Source organism: Nyctereutes procyonoides, unplaced genomic scaffold, assembly GCF_905146905.1.
Source record: "Nyctereutes procyonoides isolate TBG_1078 unplaced genomic scaffold, NYPRO_anot_genome, whole genome shotgun sequence".
NCBI classification, from domain to species: Eukaryota; Metazoa; Chordata; class Mammalia; order Carnivora; family Canidae; genus Nyctereutes; species Nyctereutes procyonoides.
In genome coordinates this window covers 26,707,590-26,726,641 of record NW_026575030.1, presented here as the reverse complement: position 1 = coordinate 26,726,641, position 19,052 = coordinate 26,707,590, and the positions used below count along the sequence as shown (strand labels likewise).

At 43.5% G+C, this 19,052-nt stretch overlaps 2 protein-coding genes across 2 annotated transcripts in view; both read left to right on the top strand.

Annotated features, from left to right (window-relative positions):
* TEX55 (testis expressed 55) overlaps nt 1–13,016 on the top strand; it is a 29,764-nt gene extending 16,748 nt beyond the window's left edge. Inside the window, exon 4 of the mRNA XM_055316021.1 lies at nt 12,969–13,016. Coding sequence (XP_055171996.1) covers nt 12,969–13,016 — 48 coding nt within the window. The remainder of the gene's footprint in view (nt 1–12,968) is intronic.
* UPK1B (uroplakin 1B) overlaps nt 5,167–19,052 on the top strand; it is a 28,726-nt gene continuing 14,840 nt past the window's right edge. Inside the window, exons 1-3 of the mRNA XM_055315778.1 lie at nt 5,167–5,278; nt 16,128–16,215; nt 17,278–17,478. Of these exons, the coding sequence (XP_055171753.1) occupies nt 16,147–16,215; nt 17,278–17,478 (270 nt within the window). The 5' untranslated portion in view covers nt 5,167–5,278; nt 16,128–16,146. The remainder of the gene's footprint in view (nt 5,279–16,127; nt 16,216–17,277; nt 17,479–19,052) is intronic.

The window sequence follows — 19,052 nt, the reverse complement described above, 5'->3', positions numbered from 1 at the left end:
ATGATTCTGCACCACAATATATATTGTATTTATCACTGGATAAGGAAGAAAAGTGTTTTTTATTTTCTGCAATGGGCATGCATTCAATTTATTATCAGAATAGAATAATGAATATATTAAAAGCAGAGAATAATTTAGGGCAATACAGAAAGAAATGCAGATCCCTTCATAAAACTGGCACTTCAGTCACATACTTTTAGCTCTTCTCAAGCATTATTTAATGCAATGGGCTCCCTACCCCCCGCCTGCCCAGGACAAATAGATCTAATTCACCCTAAACCTCCCAATTCAGAAACTCATTCATTTTTTAAAAATAATTTTAAAGATTTTATTTATTCATGAGAGGCAGAGAGAGAGAGGCAGAGACACAGGCAGAGGGAGAAGCAGGCTCCACGCAGGGAACCTGATGTGGATTCGATCCCGGGTCTCTAGGAGCAGGCCCTGGGCTGAAGTCGGCGCTAAACCACTAAGGCATCGGGGCTGCCCATTCATTGATTTTAAACTATTCTAGTTTCAGTAAGGCAGCAAAGGCAGAGGAAGAAAAACAACAAATAAGATAATAGCAGCCTATTTTTACGAAGGAAATAAAACATGTTTAAAAGAGAGCGAGGAAAAAAAATAAATAATAAAAGAGAGCGTGGGACTAGAGTGGAGCGGACAGGCAGGCTACTTTAGGAAGAGCCATCAAGAAAGGCTTCTCAGAGGAAATGAGAGCAGAGGTGCACCTGAAGAATGACGAGGAGGCAGCCCAGAACCACTAGGGCCAATGGATTTTTGCTCACGGGAATGGCGAGTGTGAGAGCCATGTGTTTGGACCACAGATAGGATGAAAGTAGTACCCAATGAAGTTGGCAAATACATGAGTAACTTATAAGCCACAATGAGGAGCTTGGATCCTACTCTTGAACACAAAAGGAAGCCACTGAGCTGTTTTCAGGGGGGGAACCAGAAAGTCTGATTTATGTTCTTAAATATTCTTAGGACCCTTCTGATTAAGCGTGTAGCTTTAAACTGCATCACAGAATTTTCTACTCCCAATATCTAACAAAATAAACAAAAACTTTTAAAAATCAGAAGTGTATATGCTTACTAATATCAAATTGAGAGAGGCCACAACCTAATTCACTGTTCTTTAAGAGCTGGTGGCCAAGTTCCAAGAGAAAAGCAGAGAAACACAATTGTGCTTATAAGAAGACAAAGACCTGGAATTCTTATTATTTTCCTTAAATCTAGATAATGTTGCTTTATCCTGTTGAACCTTCAAAAAAGGAAATGGTGGGAATGAGTGAAAGGCGAGGAGGGAGGAGCTGACTCCTGATGGTGGTGTGGTTTCAGAGCCAGACTCAGAATTGAGAGCTGGATCCTGTTCTTGAGTATTCTAATGCAACTGGTCAGGCCTAAGAGGAGACATCAATGGGGACTGAGAAGGAGCAAGCAGAGAATTAGGGGGAAGCATGACAACTATATGGTATTATGGAAGCCAGAAGAGGAGAGTAGTAGGAGAAGAATGGAGTTATCACCTATACTAGTTGCTGCTGATCGACTAAGTAAAATGAAAAGAAGTGTCTACCGGATTTAGCAAAATAGAGGTTGTCTGTAACTTGACAAGCAGTTTCAATGGGAGAATAAGAACGGAGGCAAGATTGATTAAAGGCTTATAACTAATAATAGTTAAAAGTAGTTTTAAAATAGTTAAAAACAAACTAGTTCATTAGGAAAGATGTAATCGTTCCAGATACTGAGATATCTTAGACCCAACTTGGATGATTGTGTACAACATCCTCAATAAATGTCTCTGCAATAAACACAACCAGTTTCACAGACTTTCCCCTTTAACTTAATATCAAGATGTTACAGAGACATTTCTTCATTGGATGAAAAACTGGGCTAACTGGTTATTTTATTAGAATATATTTACTCCATATAATCATTCCATATAATAACCATAACTGCTTATTGAAATGGGCCAATGTCCCCTCCAATTATAAAAGTTATTAATAATGGCATGTCCCTTTCCTGGGAGAGGGCTGAGTTTGCTTCAAGAAGTCATCTTGTCGGGAAGTCTGCTTCTCCCTCTGTCTGTGTCTCCACCTCTCTCTGTGTGTCTCTCATGAATAAATAAATAAAATCTTTAAAAAAAAAAAAGACGTTATCTTGTGGTGGCCATAATCTAAAATATGAACCAAGTTAAGCATTTATCATCTACAGGAGCTGAAGAGAATAGGCGAATGTCAATTAATGTTGAGCAAGAGGACAGCTGCGTAAGGCAGTTGACCCATCAAAGGCCAAAAACCCTAAATTTATGTATTTCAGTAGAATTTGCAAAGGGAGTCAAGACCTGCTGGAGAAAAAGCAGTCTTAAAGAGGCACCAGAGGACTGGTGGACCTGGGCACCTTGGGCACATAGTCTTCAGGTTTGGCTTGGTCATTTCTAAAACAGAAGCTGAGCTCTGATTGGTGACTGGCTCCACCCCACAGGGAGCCTCGGTGCTCCGGCTGACTGACTTGTGAGCCAGTTTCATAGACACTGGCTTCTTACCTATCCCACGAACATTATTCTACTCTCTATTAACCTCATTAACCAGTTAATAGAAAAAAAAATCACATTAATTAAGATGTTAATATCATTTTCAAGGTTATGCCAATTGTCTACCCTCAAACAGGATAGCCTATAGTTAAGAGAGTTCAGTCCCTGAGGACAGACCAATGGGAGTTGTCACCCCTAAACAGCTCTGTCACCACGGGCAAGTTAATCTTCTCAATCCCCCGCTTCCCTCATCTGTAAAATGGGGAGTCATAATAGTATATACTTCACAGGTCCACTGTGAAGGGTAAATCTTTCAGTGCCTGGGCCTTTTAGAAGAACTGAAAGTATGGCAGACAAAATCATGGTTTAAGAAAACTTTCTTAAAAAAAAAACAAAAAAACAAAAAAAAAAACCTTTCTTCCTGAAACTGGTGCGTAGAGCAAAAGCCATGAAGTAACTCAGAACTTCCAGAAAGCCCATTGCTTTCCCATCCAGTTTACACTGCGACTCCCTCCCTGCCCCATAACATAGTGAACTTGAAGTGAGGGGTCCATTTAGGGAATGTAGTGACTGTGAAGAGAAGTTCCTTGTCCCAAACATGAAAGAGAGACCCCATGAGGGTTGGAAGGTTTGAGGGAGCGTGTAGGACCAACACCTTGCAGCTCAGGAGACATCGCGTCAGGCACCAGGTTTGTTAGCTCACCTTGGAATGACCACAGAAAAGGAAGAAGCATTGGAAGGTGATGGTGAAGTGAACAGCCAGGCAGAGAGAGACATGCATACACCTTTTTACTTCCAGATTTCTGAGAGGTACTGAGGGCGGAGGAGTGGCAATTATTGTCTGAGAATTAATCTTCCTTTCCTAGCTACTCTTTTCTTGTTATGGGCTTTTGTGTTCACATTATCTATTTTGAAAAGATTCATGCTTATTTTCTCCCCCACATAATCCTAGTAATAGAACATAAAATGCCTAGGATATGAATGGAAACATATGTCCTTGTTTGCTTCCTTGCTGCTGTATCACAAAGATTTCCAAAAGAGTATGCTTTTAATAATTTATGTTTCTCTCTATATAAATGTAATAGAGATCCTTTGCAGACGTAGAAACTATGAAAAAAAAGAAAATCCATCCATATTATATCATCCAGATATAAATCTGTTGATATTTACTTTACATCCTTAACTCTTTAATTCATATATATATGAATGTGTATTCATATGTGTGCAAATATTTATACACTCATATACAAAGGTCAAACTGTACAAGCTATTTATAACCTGCTCTTTTTATTGTTAGCATTTAGAAGAGTGCCTGGCACATCAGAAGTTCTCGATAACTATTTGTTGAATAAATGAGTGAATATATTTCCACATCATTAAAATTTTTTCTATGGCATCATTTTTCACAGTCTCAATTGAACTCCATTGCGTGAATTATCAAGCCATATCTAAGTGGGTCCTGGAGGACTGAGGAGGAATAAGGCGTGTGATGAATCACCGATGCCCCATGCAGGTCCCCCCCCAACAAGGGGGTGTGTGCTGCCCAGCTGCTGGGAGTGCTGGCAACCCCAGCCTCCAGTGTCAGCCCCCTTCAGAGCTAGCCTGACCCTGAAAGCCACCTTCCCAGGATGACCTCTATTTAAGGACTGATCACAGAGGGGCCCCATGCAGAACAACCATCGCAGGCCAACATCTCCTGGAGCTTCCCGGCTGGAGGGAGGGGATTGCCCGAGGCCGTCCCACCTGCACGGCAACTTGTCTTCTCTCTCTGCCCAATCCTATTTCTTTCCTCTCCCTTCCAAGGGTATTAATCGCAGGGCCATTCCCTAATAATATACTGCACACTAAACTTTGTCTCGGGGTCTGCTTCCTAAAGAACCTAACCTGTTAAAGAGATGATCCAGACCCAAGAAAATGCCTGCATCTGTTGATGAAAGCACTCAACAAATTCTAATATTGCTGCCATCACCCATCCCAAACTGTAGGCTAAATAAACTACTGTGTGCATAAACCATGATATGTTATGCAGACATTAACAGAAATGTTGGTGCTGGGTATGAAGTGGTGGCTCCAGTGGATGGGAAGGGAAGGGAAGGAAAGGAAGGAAAGGGAAGACAAAAGGAGGGGAAGAGAGGGAAGGGCAGAGGTGGGGAGGGGAGAAGAGGGAGGGGCAGTATTACTCTCATTGGTCTTTGGACCACCTATAGTGTATTAATTGGGCAATTGCTCTCCCCCCTAAATGTAGCATATGCAAGTTATGAAAACCGAAACTAGACATGACCCTGGACAGACAGACATGTACCAGCATGACTCTGAGCAGTCAGGACAATAGATAGGCCTTTAAGGGCACAAAAGCAGAAATAAGGATCAAATCATAAAATTTTTTTTAAAAAATCAAATCAAAACAAAAACAAAAGCCCAGACCTAGGAGAAATCCAGAGGAGTGATGATGAGCTAAGGCCTGTCAAGGTGCTGCCATCTGTCAGAATCACACATTCCAAAGTAGCAGAAATCTCCAGTTGGGAAACTTCCTGTTACTTCTGGCCTCAGTGAGGCAAGCTCAGGCGGCATCAGGTTCAGCCCATGTGAGATGCCTCCTCCCAATCACAGACCATTCCTCCCTGGTCCAGGAGGTTCAGAGAATTGGTGCTGGGTAGAAAAGCACCTCAGGCCAGAGCAGCGTGCAGAGGGGGCCAGGACAGCCCAAGGAGGAGGAGGAGGAAGAGGACGAGGAGGAGGAGGAGAGGGCAGGTGAGTAGTCGGATCTCACTCTGCAGGGAAGCCAACTGCACTCTCCATGGTTGGGTTGCTTTCCTGGGAGGTGAGCTGGGGCCTGAAAGGGCGAGGGGAAGAAGATAATTTCCTCGTGAAGAGATCCATCATTTTTTGTAACTTAGATTATTATGACGATTTTGTTCTCTTTTACTTTAAATGTACAAATTGCCTTCTCAAACCGTTTGAAATTGTTCAGTTCTCAGAACTGAAATGAAGGATCTGAGAGTGTTATTCACCCATCCTAATTTTACCCTCCAATTTCCTGACTGAACGACCAAGAAAATCCAAGAACCCTGGGAAAACCTATGTCTCCTGATTAAAGTTTCAGACAGACCCCCGTGGACCCCAATTTCCTTGTGAAGTCAGAGAAGCAAAAAGAAAATTTAAGGAAATGGGTATGTTCTTTCTTAATAATGTAGTAGAAAGTTCCCTGGTCATCTTGTCTGAAATCATTTGATCCTGCCTACCTGTAATGGAATATGTGAGGCAATTTACTCATGGTTTCTTCTCTGCAAACTCTAAGAAATGTGGCAGTTGAAATAAGTCAACAAATGAGCTTTATCTATGTAATGTTATTTTTACATAATTTATTTTTACTCTTCACCAATTAGTTGATCTACAGGATCCACAGATCCTAAATATATTTTTCATTGTAACAACATTTCTACATGTAATACGAATTGAGTTTCCAATAATGCTAGTATTAGTTTATGTTTATAGGTTTAAAACTCCACTTATAACTAGTTTCAAAGATTTTGAACACATTTGGAATTTCTTTAATTTCAATGTCCTTTTTTAAATTAAAGACAATGTTAACCAATCACTTCTTCCCTGAATACAGTTGGCTAACCAGAAGAAGAAAGAATTCATTTAGATTTTATACACACACACACATTTTCAAATCTTGTAAAGAAACAGTTTTCCTTTTGATTAGTTCTCCTTAATGAGGAAATTTTCTCATTTTGCTTTTTTTTTTTTTTCCTCATTTTGCTTTCTGCTGTAACAGCCTTTTTTGCTTTCTGCTACAATAGGCTGAAAAACCAAATCACCAATTTCTTTTTTAACTACCTGGAAAGAATCATAGACTTGTAAATCCAAAAGGGAATTTATACACCATTTAGTCGAGAAAAACAAATGAAATCTCAGAGTTTCTTGTTGACCTCTCCTGCTTACATTCTTACCAAGAGCAAATACCGATGAGCCCCTGCAGGCTGCCCACACCCCTGATGTTCCCTAACTGGGGCAAAGGCTGAATTCATGAAGAGGCGCCAAATCTTACCTCCCCAAGGAGTCTCCATAGCATTCCTGCCTTGGGGCCGGGCATCCAGCTGGCACTGCCCGCCCCTGAGGTCCTCACTTGCCTGAGAATGAGCCACTGCTTCTTAGTCCTGACTTAAGGTGGGTGAATGACTCTGAGGTCAGCTGGCAAACATCAAGAGTCCAGAGCAGTGCCATCCAATAGGACTCTCTGTGATGATGGAAATGTTCTATACAATAGCCACCAACTACAAGTGCTATTGAGCACTTAAAATGGGGCTATTGCAACCAAAGGATTGAATTTTATTTTTAATTTTTTTTTATTGGAGTTCAGTTTGCCAATGTATAGCATAACCCAGTGCTCATCTCATCAAGGATTGAATTTTATTTTATTTTATTTTGAATTTTAAATGTTATGTAATTGAACTAGTTTGAATGAAAATAGCTACATGTGGCTACTAGTTACCATATTATTGAAAGCAGGTTTAGAGCTTAAAAGGGAGAAAAACCAATGGATGCTGTGAGCCCTGGGTGTCATGGCCATGGGAACAAGCACTGCCTGTCACCTTTCCCAGGGACTCATCCCTTCCCTAAATATAAGCAGACCAGCAATGGCTCTGATCTAAAATCCCCACACCCACCTTTCTTCTCCCCTCCAAGTCGAGCAACTGTCTGCCTTTGTTCTGGGTTTCAAGGTCGGGGCTAAGGGAACAGCACTGTGTGTTTCTTGTTTCTTCCTCTCCTATTTCTCGCTCTCTTTTTTTTTTTTTTTCCTTTGTTAATCCAAATTTCTTTAGCATGAGCTAGAGTTTGAGGTGTGGTTTGCGTGTGCTCTGGCCCAACAAACTTGGGTGAGGAAAAGAGGTAATGAACTTGAAAAAATGAGCTCATGCTTGATGGGAGAGACTAACTTCTTTTTCTTCTGCTTTGAAAGGGTTTGTTTAGTGAGCAATGGTTTTTAGACCCATTCAATGTGTCTGGAAACATCAACACTACAGATATGAGTAATTTTTATAAGAAAACAAATGGAATGAGGGCACAAGGAAAAAAAATAAAACCTAGCCTTTTAAAATGTTTGCCCTCCTCAGAGCAAAGGAGTTCCTGGGATGTTGAGCAATTGGAGTATATCATCATGGTGCCAGGCCACTGGGCAGTTTTCCACAGGGTGGGGCTCACAGAGGCTATTCTTGAATGTGGAAAACACTTTCAGGCAAGCTGCATACTTTCAGTCAAGGGTGATAACATTTCTGAAGTGGACAGCCACTAATTGGCTCTCTTAACAGCCCTCTACCAATCTCACCTTTTAAAATTCGCCTCACCCCATTTGCTTCTTTTCTATCCCTGCCAAGTTAAAAAGCAACTCTAACACCTATGGGGGAAGTGGTATGTTGGAATAACACACGAAAGTTTCCATAGACCCCATATTTGAAATAGCTGATACATACTGGAGGCTAAAAGGGAAGAAGGTAGGATGGGAAGACACATCATATTGCAGAGACTCAGTCTCTATCCACGGAAGACAGCCCCAAGACCCCAGATCATGAGTTAGGGTAGTCCATTGAGGTTCTATACTCCTTGGGTCTCTTTCTCTCTCGTGTGTCTTTCTTTTCCCTTTGGAAATATAAGGGATCTGATAAAATTATTCACATTGAGGCATTGACACTGGTGGCTCATAAGACTCAGTGTGCCTCTTTTATATGGATGTGCATTCTGATCAGGAGCAAACGAGTGATTCTCTTGTGGGATTTTAGAAATTAGGGTAATGAGTGAGGAAGACTTTGAATGGAGGGCAAAGGCAGAAGGCTCTATCCTTGCCAGCTTTGTTTATGAGACTCCCTTCATGGCTTAACCTGTAAGGGAAAAGAACAGGGCAGGGCATTGGGGCTTTCTCTCAACTTTAAAGAAGCATAAAGGGAGGTGGTGCCTACCTATCTTAAAAAGAAGAATGATTAGTGACAAACTCGCTAAAGGGCTGTTAAGGGATGTCTGGGTGGCTCAGTGGTTGAGCGTCTGCCTTTGGCTCAGGTCATGATCCCAGGGTCCTGGAATCAAGTCCCATATCATGCTCCCTTCACAGAACCTGCTTCTCCCTCTGCCTCTCTCTCTCTCTGTGTCTCTTATGAATAAATAAATAAAATCTTAAAAATAAATAAATAAAAGGCTGTTAAGAGTCAGGAGATCTGGACTTGAATCTTGACTCTGTAAACAACACATCCGTGATCTTGAACAAGTCACTTCCCCTCTGGGAGCCTCAGTTTCCTCATTTGCTCAACAAGAGGACTGACTACAAAGCTACATCTTCAGCCAAATAAACAGATATTTGTTTTAAGGAAATAGCTCACATGGTTGTAGGAGCTCGCAAGCCTGAAATCTGTAGAGCAACCAAAAATTCAGGAAAGAAGCTGATGGTACAGTCTTAAGTCTGAAATCTGCAGTTTTGAGGTAGAATTGCTTGGGAAATCTATCTTTGCCCTGAAGGCCCTCAACTGATTAGAAGAGGCCCATCCCTGTTGTGGAAAGTAATCTGCTTTATTCAAAGCCTATTGATTTAATATCATGATTTAAATGTCAATCATGTCTGTAAGGCTTCACAGCAATATCTAGACTGGTATTTGATCAAACAACTGGGCACCACATCCTAGGCAAAGCCCTAGGGAACACCACAGTTTATATTCTGTATGTAGAATGGTGCCATCTGGGCCTCCCTTTGGTTCTCTCTCCATGCCTGTCTTCTCCAGTAAGGGCAATAAATTCATAATGTTGTTTGTTTTTTTTTTTTTTTAACAGCTATCGGTGTGAAAAGTTGTCAAAGTTTTTCTTGTTTTAACTTAATAAGTTCATTAGTCTGCCCTGGTGCACAGGTGTTCAGAGCCTTCAAAGAATTCTGAAGGCTTAGCCAGGCCTGACCATTTCCTTTCATAGAAATCACATTGCCTTTGCTCCAAGTGTGCCAGGAACCCCTTCCCAGACCCCTTCTCTGTCTATTATGGAAGTTGCCTCTTTTCCAGGAAACTTTCCTAGAAGTTTTCCACCCAACACAGGTCTCTTTGACACAGAGACTAGGTAATATCAACATTACCTCTTGACCAGGGTTTCCCAACTTCACTCTTGAGTGTCTTCTAACTCCCTGGGCAACTGCCTTTGAACTCAGTACTTTTCCTACATCTTTCATTCCTGTTAGTTCTAGAAGAGTGGTTCCTAGCCACGTGGGGGCTCACCATGTGGCTTGGAAATTCAGAACTGATGAGGGAAAACTCTCCACTCTTGCTTCAGCCAAACTTTGATCTGGTTTTATATATTCACATCCTGTATTAAAATCATATGTTCTTTGAAATGTGGCTCTGTGTTTTAAAGCAAAATTAAATCACTAGTTTTCAGTGCTTTCACCATTCAAGTCTGTTGGCTTGGTCTATCTGCTTCAAGAAATTGAGGCAAAGATAAAATTAATATTGGTTGGGTAACAATATTGTATTAATATTCACCTATATTTTCACTGAATTTTCACAGTAACCTTTTGAGTTAGTGATTATGATACCTGTTTAGAGATAAAGCTCAGTAAGATTAAGAAACGACCTGAGGGGATCCCTGGGTGGCGCAGCGGTTTGGCGCCTGCCTTTGGCCCAGGGCGCGATCCTGGAGACCCGGGATCGAATCCCACGTCGGGCTCCCGGTGCATGGAGCCTGCTTCTCCCTCTGCCTGTGTCTCTGCCTCTCTCTCTCTCTCTCTGTGACTATCCTAAGTAAATAAAAAATTAAAAAAAAAAAAAAAAAAAAAAGAAACGACCTGAGCCCACAAAACCGGTAAGCAGCAGAGCAGAGATTCAGACTCAGGTCTGTCCAAAGCCCCTGCTCTTCCCACTTTACTGTATTCTCTAACCCAGGCTAAAATCTACTTTATCTGCCTTTTATTTAGCAAAATAATTTATTGAGTGCCGACTATGTGTCAAGCACTGTGCCACCTTGGACCTAGAAAGATAAATGAAATGCAGTCCCAGGGCCTTCTCCTGCTTTGGAGACTCATGCAGAAAAGTGCAGGGGCCCCTTTGTATGTTGATACCAGGAGAAAAGACTGCAGAAGGGGAGCAGAATCCTCCCTAAGTAAATTCTGCATCAGGAGGAAAGCGGCCTGGGCACAGAGGAGAATAACGAGTGTCCGCTCTACATCACCTCAGTCTGGAGCAGAGGCCCTGGAGCTAGCCAAAGCCAGAGCGATGAAGCCCAGTATCCGGGTGTTGACGGTTCAGGAATGCTGATGGAATGCAGAGAGGGTCCCTCCCATCCAGATGTGCTACTTGATACCTGACTCTGGCCACATACCCCAAGCACAACGGGGTAGCTTTTTTTCTGGTTCCAAAGAGATTATTACCCCACCCCTCACCCCTGAATCCTTCCATGGAAAATAAGAAGAAGCACACATGTGTAAAGCCTATAGATCCCTACAGCAGAGTGGATCCTAGGCAGGAGATAGAGGGAAGGTAGAGAGACTGCTTCACCTCAACCTGGAAGACATTGGCCATGGGACCAGTCAACTTCCAACCTCCTGGCGAGGCCCCAGGAGTCACTGGTGCATAAAGCAAAGCCATAGCCCAATTTCCTGCTCTTCCTAAGTCTGCCACTGGTTATCAATCACAGTTTCTCATGTTTATAAGCAAAAAGTTTTTGCCAACCACTTCCCCATCTTTTATCTCAGCAATCACAAAGACCCCATCAAACACATTGCGTCTTACCCATTTTTTATAAATGGGGAAGTAGACATTGAGTAGCACTGTCCAGGGGTCCACAGAAAGAATGGACAAGACTGGGGTTTGAACCTTGGCATTCTGACCCCAAGTCCAGGGTGTGCTCACAGACTACAGCCACCAGGCTACCCCGTGAGCCCTGAGAAGCCTACACGTGGCTCCCTAACTACCATCTCACTGGACATTTGTGGCTGTGTGGCAGATGCAACAAATGTTTTGGGTCCTCTAGACACCAACCTAATCTAAAACACAAGCAACCAAGGAGACGCTATGAAATGTCAGTTCACATTAACCTGCACATTTGCACCTTTTCCTTCCAAGAATTTTGGTCCTAAGAGGTGGGTGAAAAAAACTGCAGGGTTGGGATATATCTGAACAAGTTTTCTGGAAAAACATGTGGGTGCAGCCCTGGGTTTGAGGAAAATGTGCAAATATTCGTGCAATGTCAAGGAGCTAAGGAGACAGGAGCTACGGAGACACAGGAAGCTGGAGAGGTGAGTGAAGAGAGGCCCCGTGATTCTGACCTTGGCAAAGGCATCTGAGCCACACGGGGGACCTGTTCGCTCTGCTTGAGGGTCATCACAGAAGTGAGCCAGGGGTTGCTTTTATATTAGCTCTGTGACAGGACTTCAGAAACTGTATAGCGTTTAACTAAAATATCCAAAGCCAGGCAGACTTGGGTTTGAATCTCAGCTTTTTATTTTTTTCAAGAGTATTTATTTATTTGAGAGAGAGAGGAAGAGGGAGGAGGGTCAGAGGGAGAGACAGGAGCAGACTCCCCGCTGAGCAGGGAGCCCCAGACGGAGCTGCATCCCAGGACCCGGGACCATGACCTGAGTGGAAGGCAGACCCTTACCTGACTGAGCCACCCAGGCGCCCCTGAATCTAAGCCTTTGCATTTTCTGGTAGAGTGGCCTTGAGTAAAAGTAAGCAATCTCTCAAGCCTCCCTCTCTTCATCTGGGAAATGACAAGAAAACAGATTCTCCCCTAGATGCTCCAGGAGGGCCGCTCTGCGGACAGGTTGATTTTATCCCAGTGAGACTCATTTCACACGTCTGACCTCCACCTCGGAGGTTACATTTGTGTTGCTTTAAGCCATTGAGTTTGTAGTAACTTGTTACAGCAGCCGTAAGAAATTAGTACAAATTTTGGTTAAAAAAGTGAACAAACAAAAATAAAAATTAAAAATTAAAAATAAATAAATAAAATAAAATAAGTGAACAAACGCCCAAACAAACCAAACAACACCTCTTGGCTCTGTTGAGAGATGAGCATGAGGTGCCTACTGTGAGCTGAGGACACCCAAAGTGCTCATTCCATGACAGCTTTCATCATGGTTTTGTTATTTTGGAGGATGGGAGTGACTTCCTCGGTTATTGCGTGCCGCTGACCCCAGAGGCCTGACGGAGAGGAGAATGCACGGGGCAAGGGGAGAGAAGGCTTGTGGCCTTGCCCATGGCTACATCCTGGCCCTCCAGGGGTTCCCCCACAGTCAGGCTGCCTCCCCAGCACTTCCTACTGCTGCCCGGCTCAGTTCACTCTTCTTTTTGCTCAAAGCCACCCCTCATCAGCCTCCTCCTTCTTTTCTCCCACTCTTGTCTGGGTCCCATCCTGATCCTGACAGGCAGTCCTCCCACAGAGTACCCATTTGTCTCTTCCCCCTTTATAGAACTCGCTGTGGCAGGTCGTCTTTGGAAAAGTGGGTTATGGGGCCTAACGAGTCACCCAGGCCCAATCCCATGTTCAGGTCCCTTCAGCAACACCCTGAAAGCCCAGCGTGGTGGCCTGCCTATACTCTTCCTCTTGTCTGTAGTCCTTCTTCCCCTTTGATTCGACCTACACTCATTTTTTCTTGAATCCATGTTGCTGCAATCACACTTGAAATTCCTTGCAAGAACACGTTGCCCTCTTTCTGTTCTTTAAGCCCAGCTAATCAACCCAAACAGGCTGCGACCCAACAAATGGGTGCCTAGTCCGGACTGGTCGAAATAGTGCTGCCCTTGGCTTCTCCAGACTTTTGCCCCTGACTCTCTATACTTGTGTTGTCTGAACTTTCCCCGTCTATTTATTTTTGTCTCTAGATCATCACTCAGCTGGTCAGGAGCAATGTCTGTGCATACCGGTAATGAACTTTACAATGTGACTGGTCTGGTCACACGAGTAAAGATCTCCCTTGGTGGTGCCTGTGCATTAACTCCTTCAGGGCACCCTGGCTCCACTCAGTCTGGCAGGTAACAGTCACTGGAACAATTGCAGGGAAGAATGAATGCCACTTCCAAGCAGAAACTACACACAAAGATCTTATCCCAGTGGCCTGCTTTCTTCTATTCACTCAGCAAACGTTGATGGATGACCCACGGATGCCCTCAATTCTGGGCCCCAGACACTCATGGATTATGACTCCTTCAATCCCCATAGCTACCCAGCTGAAGAGCAAGGGAAAATAGAGAAGTTGAGATTACTTGGAAGGTCATTAATGCTTACAGTAGGGTAGAATAATGAAGTTCAATTTTAGCAAGGTCTGAGTCACGTAGAAGGCTTGCCTCCCATTGATCCCCTGTACCAACGGGCACTGCAGCCACACTGCCTCCATTGCTACTCCAGGGCCACCTTGCTCTTCTAGGTCTCCGCTCCCCGACTTTTTCCTTTCCCTGGAATGTCAGCCACCCCACCTTCCTCCCACACCCACCCTACACCTCTAGTCTCCTCACCCAAACCATACACACTCTGGAGGGCTTCCATTTCCATAATCAGAACTCCCACACAGCACTTAGGGTCTTACTGGATGTAAGAAGACTATTTAGGAACTATCTCAGCTTCCCTGCCAGAGCATAAAATCCTAGAACACAGCAATCTCCCTTATATATCTTTGTACACCTCAAAACTCAGGTTGTATCATTTAATACATTTTGACTTAGAGCCTGAGTGCAGGCAGTGATTCGTTACTCAAATCAGTAACATGGTAAGAGATGTGGATGGCTTTTCTTTTTTTAAAGATTTATTTACTCATTTGAGACAGAGAGAGAGAGAGAGAGAGAGAGAGAGAGAACACAAGCAGAGGCAGAGGCCGAGGGAGAGGCAGAGGCAGGCTCCCCGCTGAGCAGGGAGCCCCACCCAAAGCTCCATCCCAGGACCCGGAGATCTTGACCTGAACGGAAGGGTAGATGCTCAACCATGTGAGCCACCCAGGAGCCCCCTGGATGGCATATCTGAAGGCATTTGAAATATAAAAGCTAAAGTAATTGACCCAAAACACTTACCTCCGTGTTCCTTCCAGAGAATCCTCAGGGAGGGAGAGGCCCACTGATTTTTAGTGCCATACAAAGCACTAAACCTCATGAATAATTTCTGGGAGCCAGAGTGGGCTGGGGGGATGACCTGGAGCTCCAGCCACACTGGCCAACGCCTCCAGCCTAGCTCTTCCACTTACTGATCGCATGGCCCCAGGGACCTTAATTACCTAAATTAAAGCTTTAGTTTCCTCATCTGCAGAATGAGGCTCCTCACCTTTTTTCTTTTTCTACCTAATCAGGCTATGAGAGTTAGATGTGTCCTAGTTGAGTGGCACATGGAAGGAACTTTATGTCAACGCCTCTTTTCCCACCCCCTACCTTGTGCAATAGGGTACTTTTGATTTTTACTTACTTATTTATTCTGAGCTTTTCTTTAAATTCAAGTTAGTTAGCATATAGTGTAGTATTGGTTTCAGGAATAGAATTCAGTGACTCATCACACTCATCATATAACACCCAGTGCCCGTCATGACACATGCCCTCCTTAATGCCCATCCCCCACCCAGCCCATTCCCCCCGCCCACCTCCCCTCCAGCAACCCTCAGTTTGTTCTCTATACCTAAGAATCTCCTATGGTTTGCCTCTTCCTGTTTTTATCTCACTTTATTTTTCCTTCCCTTCTCCTATGTTCATCTGTTTTATTCCTTAAATTCCACATGTGAGTGGAATTAACTTATTTCGCTTAGCGTAATATGCTCTAGTTCCATCCAAGTCATTGCAAATGACAAGATTTCATTCTTTTTTATGGCTGAGTAATATTCCCAGTGTGTGTGTGTGTGTGTGTGTGTGTGTGTGTGTGTGACATCTTCTTTATCCATTCATCAATCAATGGACACTTGGTTCTTGCCATAGTTTGGCTATTGTTGATAATGCTGCCATAAACATCAGAGTGCATGTGCCCCTTCGAATATCTATTTTTGTATCCTTTGGATAAACAGGGTACTTTTAAAATTGCCAGCTATTTTTGAAGGTAACAGAATATTCTGATAATAATGATTTTTAACACCTGCCTGTAATCAATATGGGCACCAACTGCCATGGATTTACCATTTTCAAATAATAATTTAAATAATAATAATAATTTTCAAGTTATCTTTAATTGTTCTTCTCTTATCCAACACCAAATACTTAAGCAAAACCTTTTGGGTCTACTTTAAAATATCTCAAATCCAGGGGCGCCTGGGTGGCTCATTGGCTGAGCATCTGCCTTCAGCTCAGGTCGTGATCCTGGGGTCCTGGAATCAAGTCCTGCATCCATCTCCCTGCAAGGAGCCTGCTTCTCCCTCTGCCTGTGTCTCTGCCTCTCTGTGTCTCTCATGAATAAATAAATAAAGGCTTTTTAAAAAAATGACAGTGATTCGAGAGCTTAGTAACCAAATTCCCTCCCTTGCTAAATGATTGCCTGACTTTGGTTTGGATGCTTCGGAACACAAGAAGGTGATACGTGATGGTGTGAGGTAGGCATATCCAGGAACTTGGAGCGGCATTTGTCACCTGGTCCGATTCAGTTGTAATGTTCTCCATTGTGTCTTCAGCTTGTGGGAAATCCTGAAGATGGCCAAAGATGACTCCACTGTTCGTTGCTTCCAGGGCCTGCTGATTTTTGGAAATGTGATTGTTGGTGTAAGTAACAAGTATTTTTCAGGAAGTTCTTTCTGAAATCATGGTTTGGGGATTATTTTTTATTATTTGGATTATTATTTATTTTTCCTTTAAACTCTCACTTTTGAAAGTTTAAAGGAAAATAATGATATAATTACTGGCTTCCTCTCTCTTTTCTTTTTTTCAGGAAATGTGATAGTAAAATATGTTAGCTAGAACTTGATTATATAAACTATCATGTGGAACTGCGCAATATGTTGAAAGACCATGATTTTAAAAAAGAATGGATCTTTCCCTCCCAACTTTAAGACACAAAAATCTGAAAGAAGCCAGGTCAACCATGGTCAGTGTCCAAACATTCCCACCACACACAGGCTGTGGTGTTTCTTTTCTACTTCACCTCAGTTTGATTTCCGTGGAACTGTTCTATTAAGCCTGTTGGGGATAAATGTTTGCATTTACTTGTCCTTATCACACAGAAGGCAATACCAGGATGTGAGAGTGGCTCAGAGGCCACACTGTGTGGGTGTGGCATGCTGACAGAGCACTTGAGAGCCAGGATTGCTGGCTCTGGGCCCAGCCTGCCTCCAAGTCCATGTGACTCTGGACAAGTCATCGGCTTTCAAGGCCAACGTCCCTTGTCTATAAAATGCAAGGGGTGAGAAAGATAACCACCAAAGTTCCTTCCAGCTCTAATACTCAATGCCTCTCTGGCACCAATGAGCATGACCAAGAATGGGTTAAATATTATAATCCAGGAATTTGGGTGAAAGGCAGTGGGAGAGTGGGAGGTGATCTCCCCACAAGATGTTGCTTGTGGTTCATGCCCCCAAGGACTCTAGATGGTCTGAAATTGCCTGGGTCTTTTCCCAAACAGCAATAAGGGAGTGACTGGTGGGAGGAAGCATGCAATGTATTAATAGGATGGAATGAGCTGTTTGATGTCCTGGTGATGAGTCCATCACTTTGAGCCTCTGCAGGGACGGAGTTAGTCTTTCTCATAACCCCCTTCCCACACTTCTGCATCCTTCTCCCGATGCTTCTCTCCTGCCCCCCAGCCTGACAGACGCCCTCTGCCCCCAGATGTGCGGCATCGCCCTGACGGCAGAGTGCATCTTCTTTGTATCCGACCAGCACAGACTCTACCCGCTGCTTGAAGCCACCGACAACGATGACATCTACGGGGCGGCCTGGATCGGCATGTTTGTGGGCATCTGCCTCTTTTGCCTGTCTGTTCTAGGCATTGTAGGCATCATGAGGTCCAGCAGGAAAATTCTTTTGGCGGTGAGACCTTAAAACTCTCTACAGTTGCTCCTGGACCGATTTTGATGGACTGTTTCTTCTTCCCTGAGCGCAGTGATTTGGCTTGCAGTGGGGTGGGTGGGAACAGAGAGAGCCAGGTGGGGGTGAGAAGGCGCAAAAGACTCTCCTGCAGTGAAGCTTGTCCGTGTGGGGGTAAGGATGCCCTCCACCATTGCAAGTCCAGAAGATTCCAGTATGGAGAAACGTGGGGGTGATCCTGTTGAGAATTTTTCAGATCTGTGCTTCTCCGCCTGGTACCTGCATGCATCCAGCAGGTACAGCCAGAAGCTACATAGGTCAAAGGAGAGACAGCGTGAGAACATGATCATTAGGCTTTTTTCTCTTGACAATAAGGAGTTTAAAGTATTATTTTAATACCAATCAGTCATTCATATCTTTGGATATAAAATGCAAAATATGCATGCATTTTTAAGAGACAGCATGAGCTTTTTCAGACATTTTTGAGCTTAAGGCTGGTGATTTTGTATAATGACCTGCGTTTCCCATATTTTGTATTCACTCTACTCTTCAGGGACCCTAGAAAACCTTGACATGCAGCACTATAGAGCACAGCGTCGGCCCCACCTGCCTGTGGAGCCTCTAACACTACGCAGCCGCAGAGGCTTCAGCCCTAAGCCACAGACAGCAAGGTCATGTCCCGGCTTCATAGATGGAAGCAAATCTGCTACCAGCAGAGCTAAGAACCCTTGGAATTGGGTCTAGACTTCTATTCTTGGCCCCTATGCTTAGAACAGTGGTTTTTTCCTTACACTGTGATGGGGTCCCACCCCCACCCCCCACCCTGAAATAACTCCTACCCAAGTGCTGCAGGACTTGAGTTACATCTTTATAGATCAAGCCCAGCAACTTAAAGTGCTTGTTGGTTTACTTTTCCTGTGATCTAAACTTTGCCCTGACACCCAGGGAATGCAGAACATTTACATTCTCTGATTCCTTTAGCATGAGTTTGTTCTGGGACAAAAGCACCCACTTGTTCAGGTGGGTAAAGAATGCAGGGAAAGGGAGAGGAGGGGCAGGTATCCCCAGAGACAAGTTTTACCTGCATCCTGGTCTCACCTTGGGCAGCCACGTATACCTGACAAAGCCAGGAGGGAACATTCTTCACCGTGTCCTGCAAAGAGAAGGAGCAGGGCAGCTGCCCAGGGGCTGGTGGGGAAAAACCCTGCATCCTCAGCACCTCCTTTCTGGAGTGTCCTTAAGGGGTTTCCCAGCCCCTTGAAGAGGAGCCATCAAAGCCCTTTTTTTCAGTGTGAAAAAGTTGTCATAAGTGTCATATAGATACTAATAACCCATGCACTAAGCTTTTTTTCTACATTTCAGCTATCAAAAGATTTGATGTATTTAAGTTTAATGTATTTTTATATATTTATGTCTGCTAGAAAGTTCAAAAAAATACTTTGTTGAACAAAATCCTTTCAACTTTTTTTTACAAAGGAATAAAGGTGTGATATTTCTCACACTTTTAGGTAAGAGTGTTGAAAGCAATGTAAAATGTTTCCTTTAAAAAGAGCATAGAAGAGGCAAAAAGAATGACA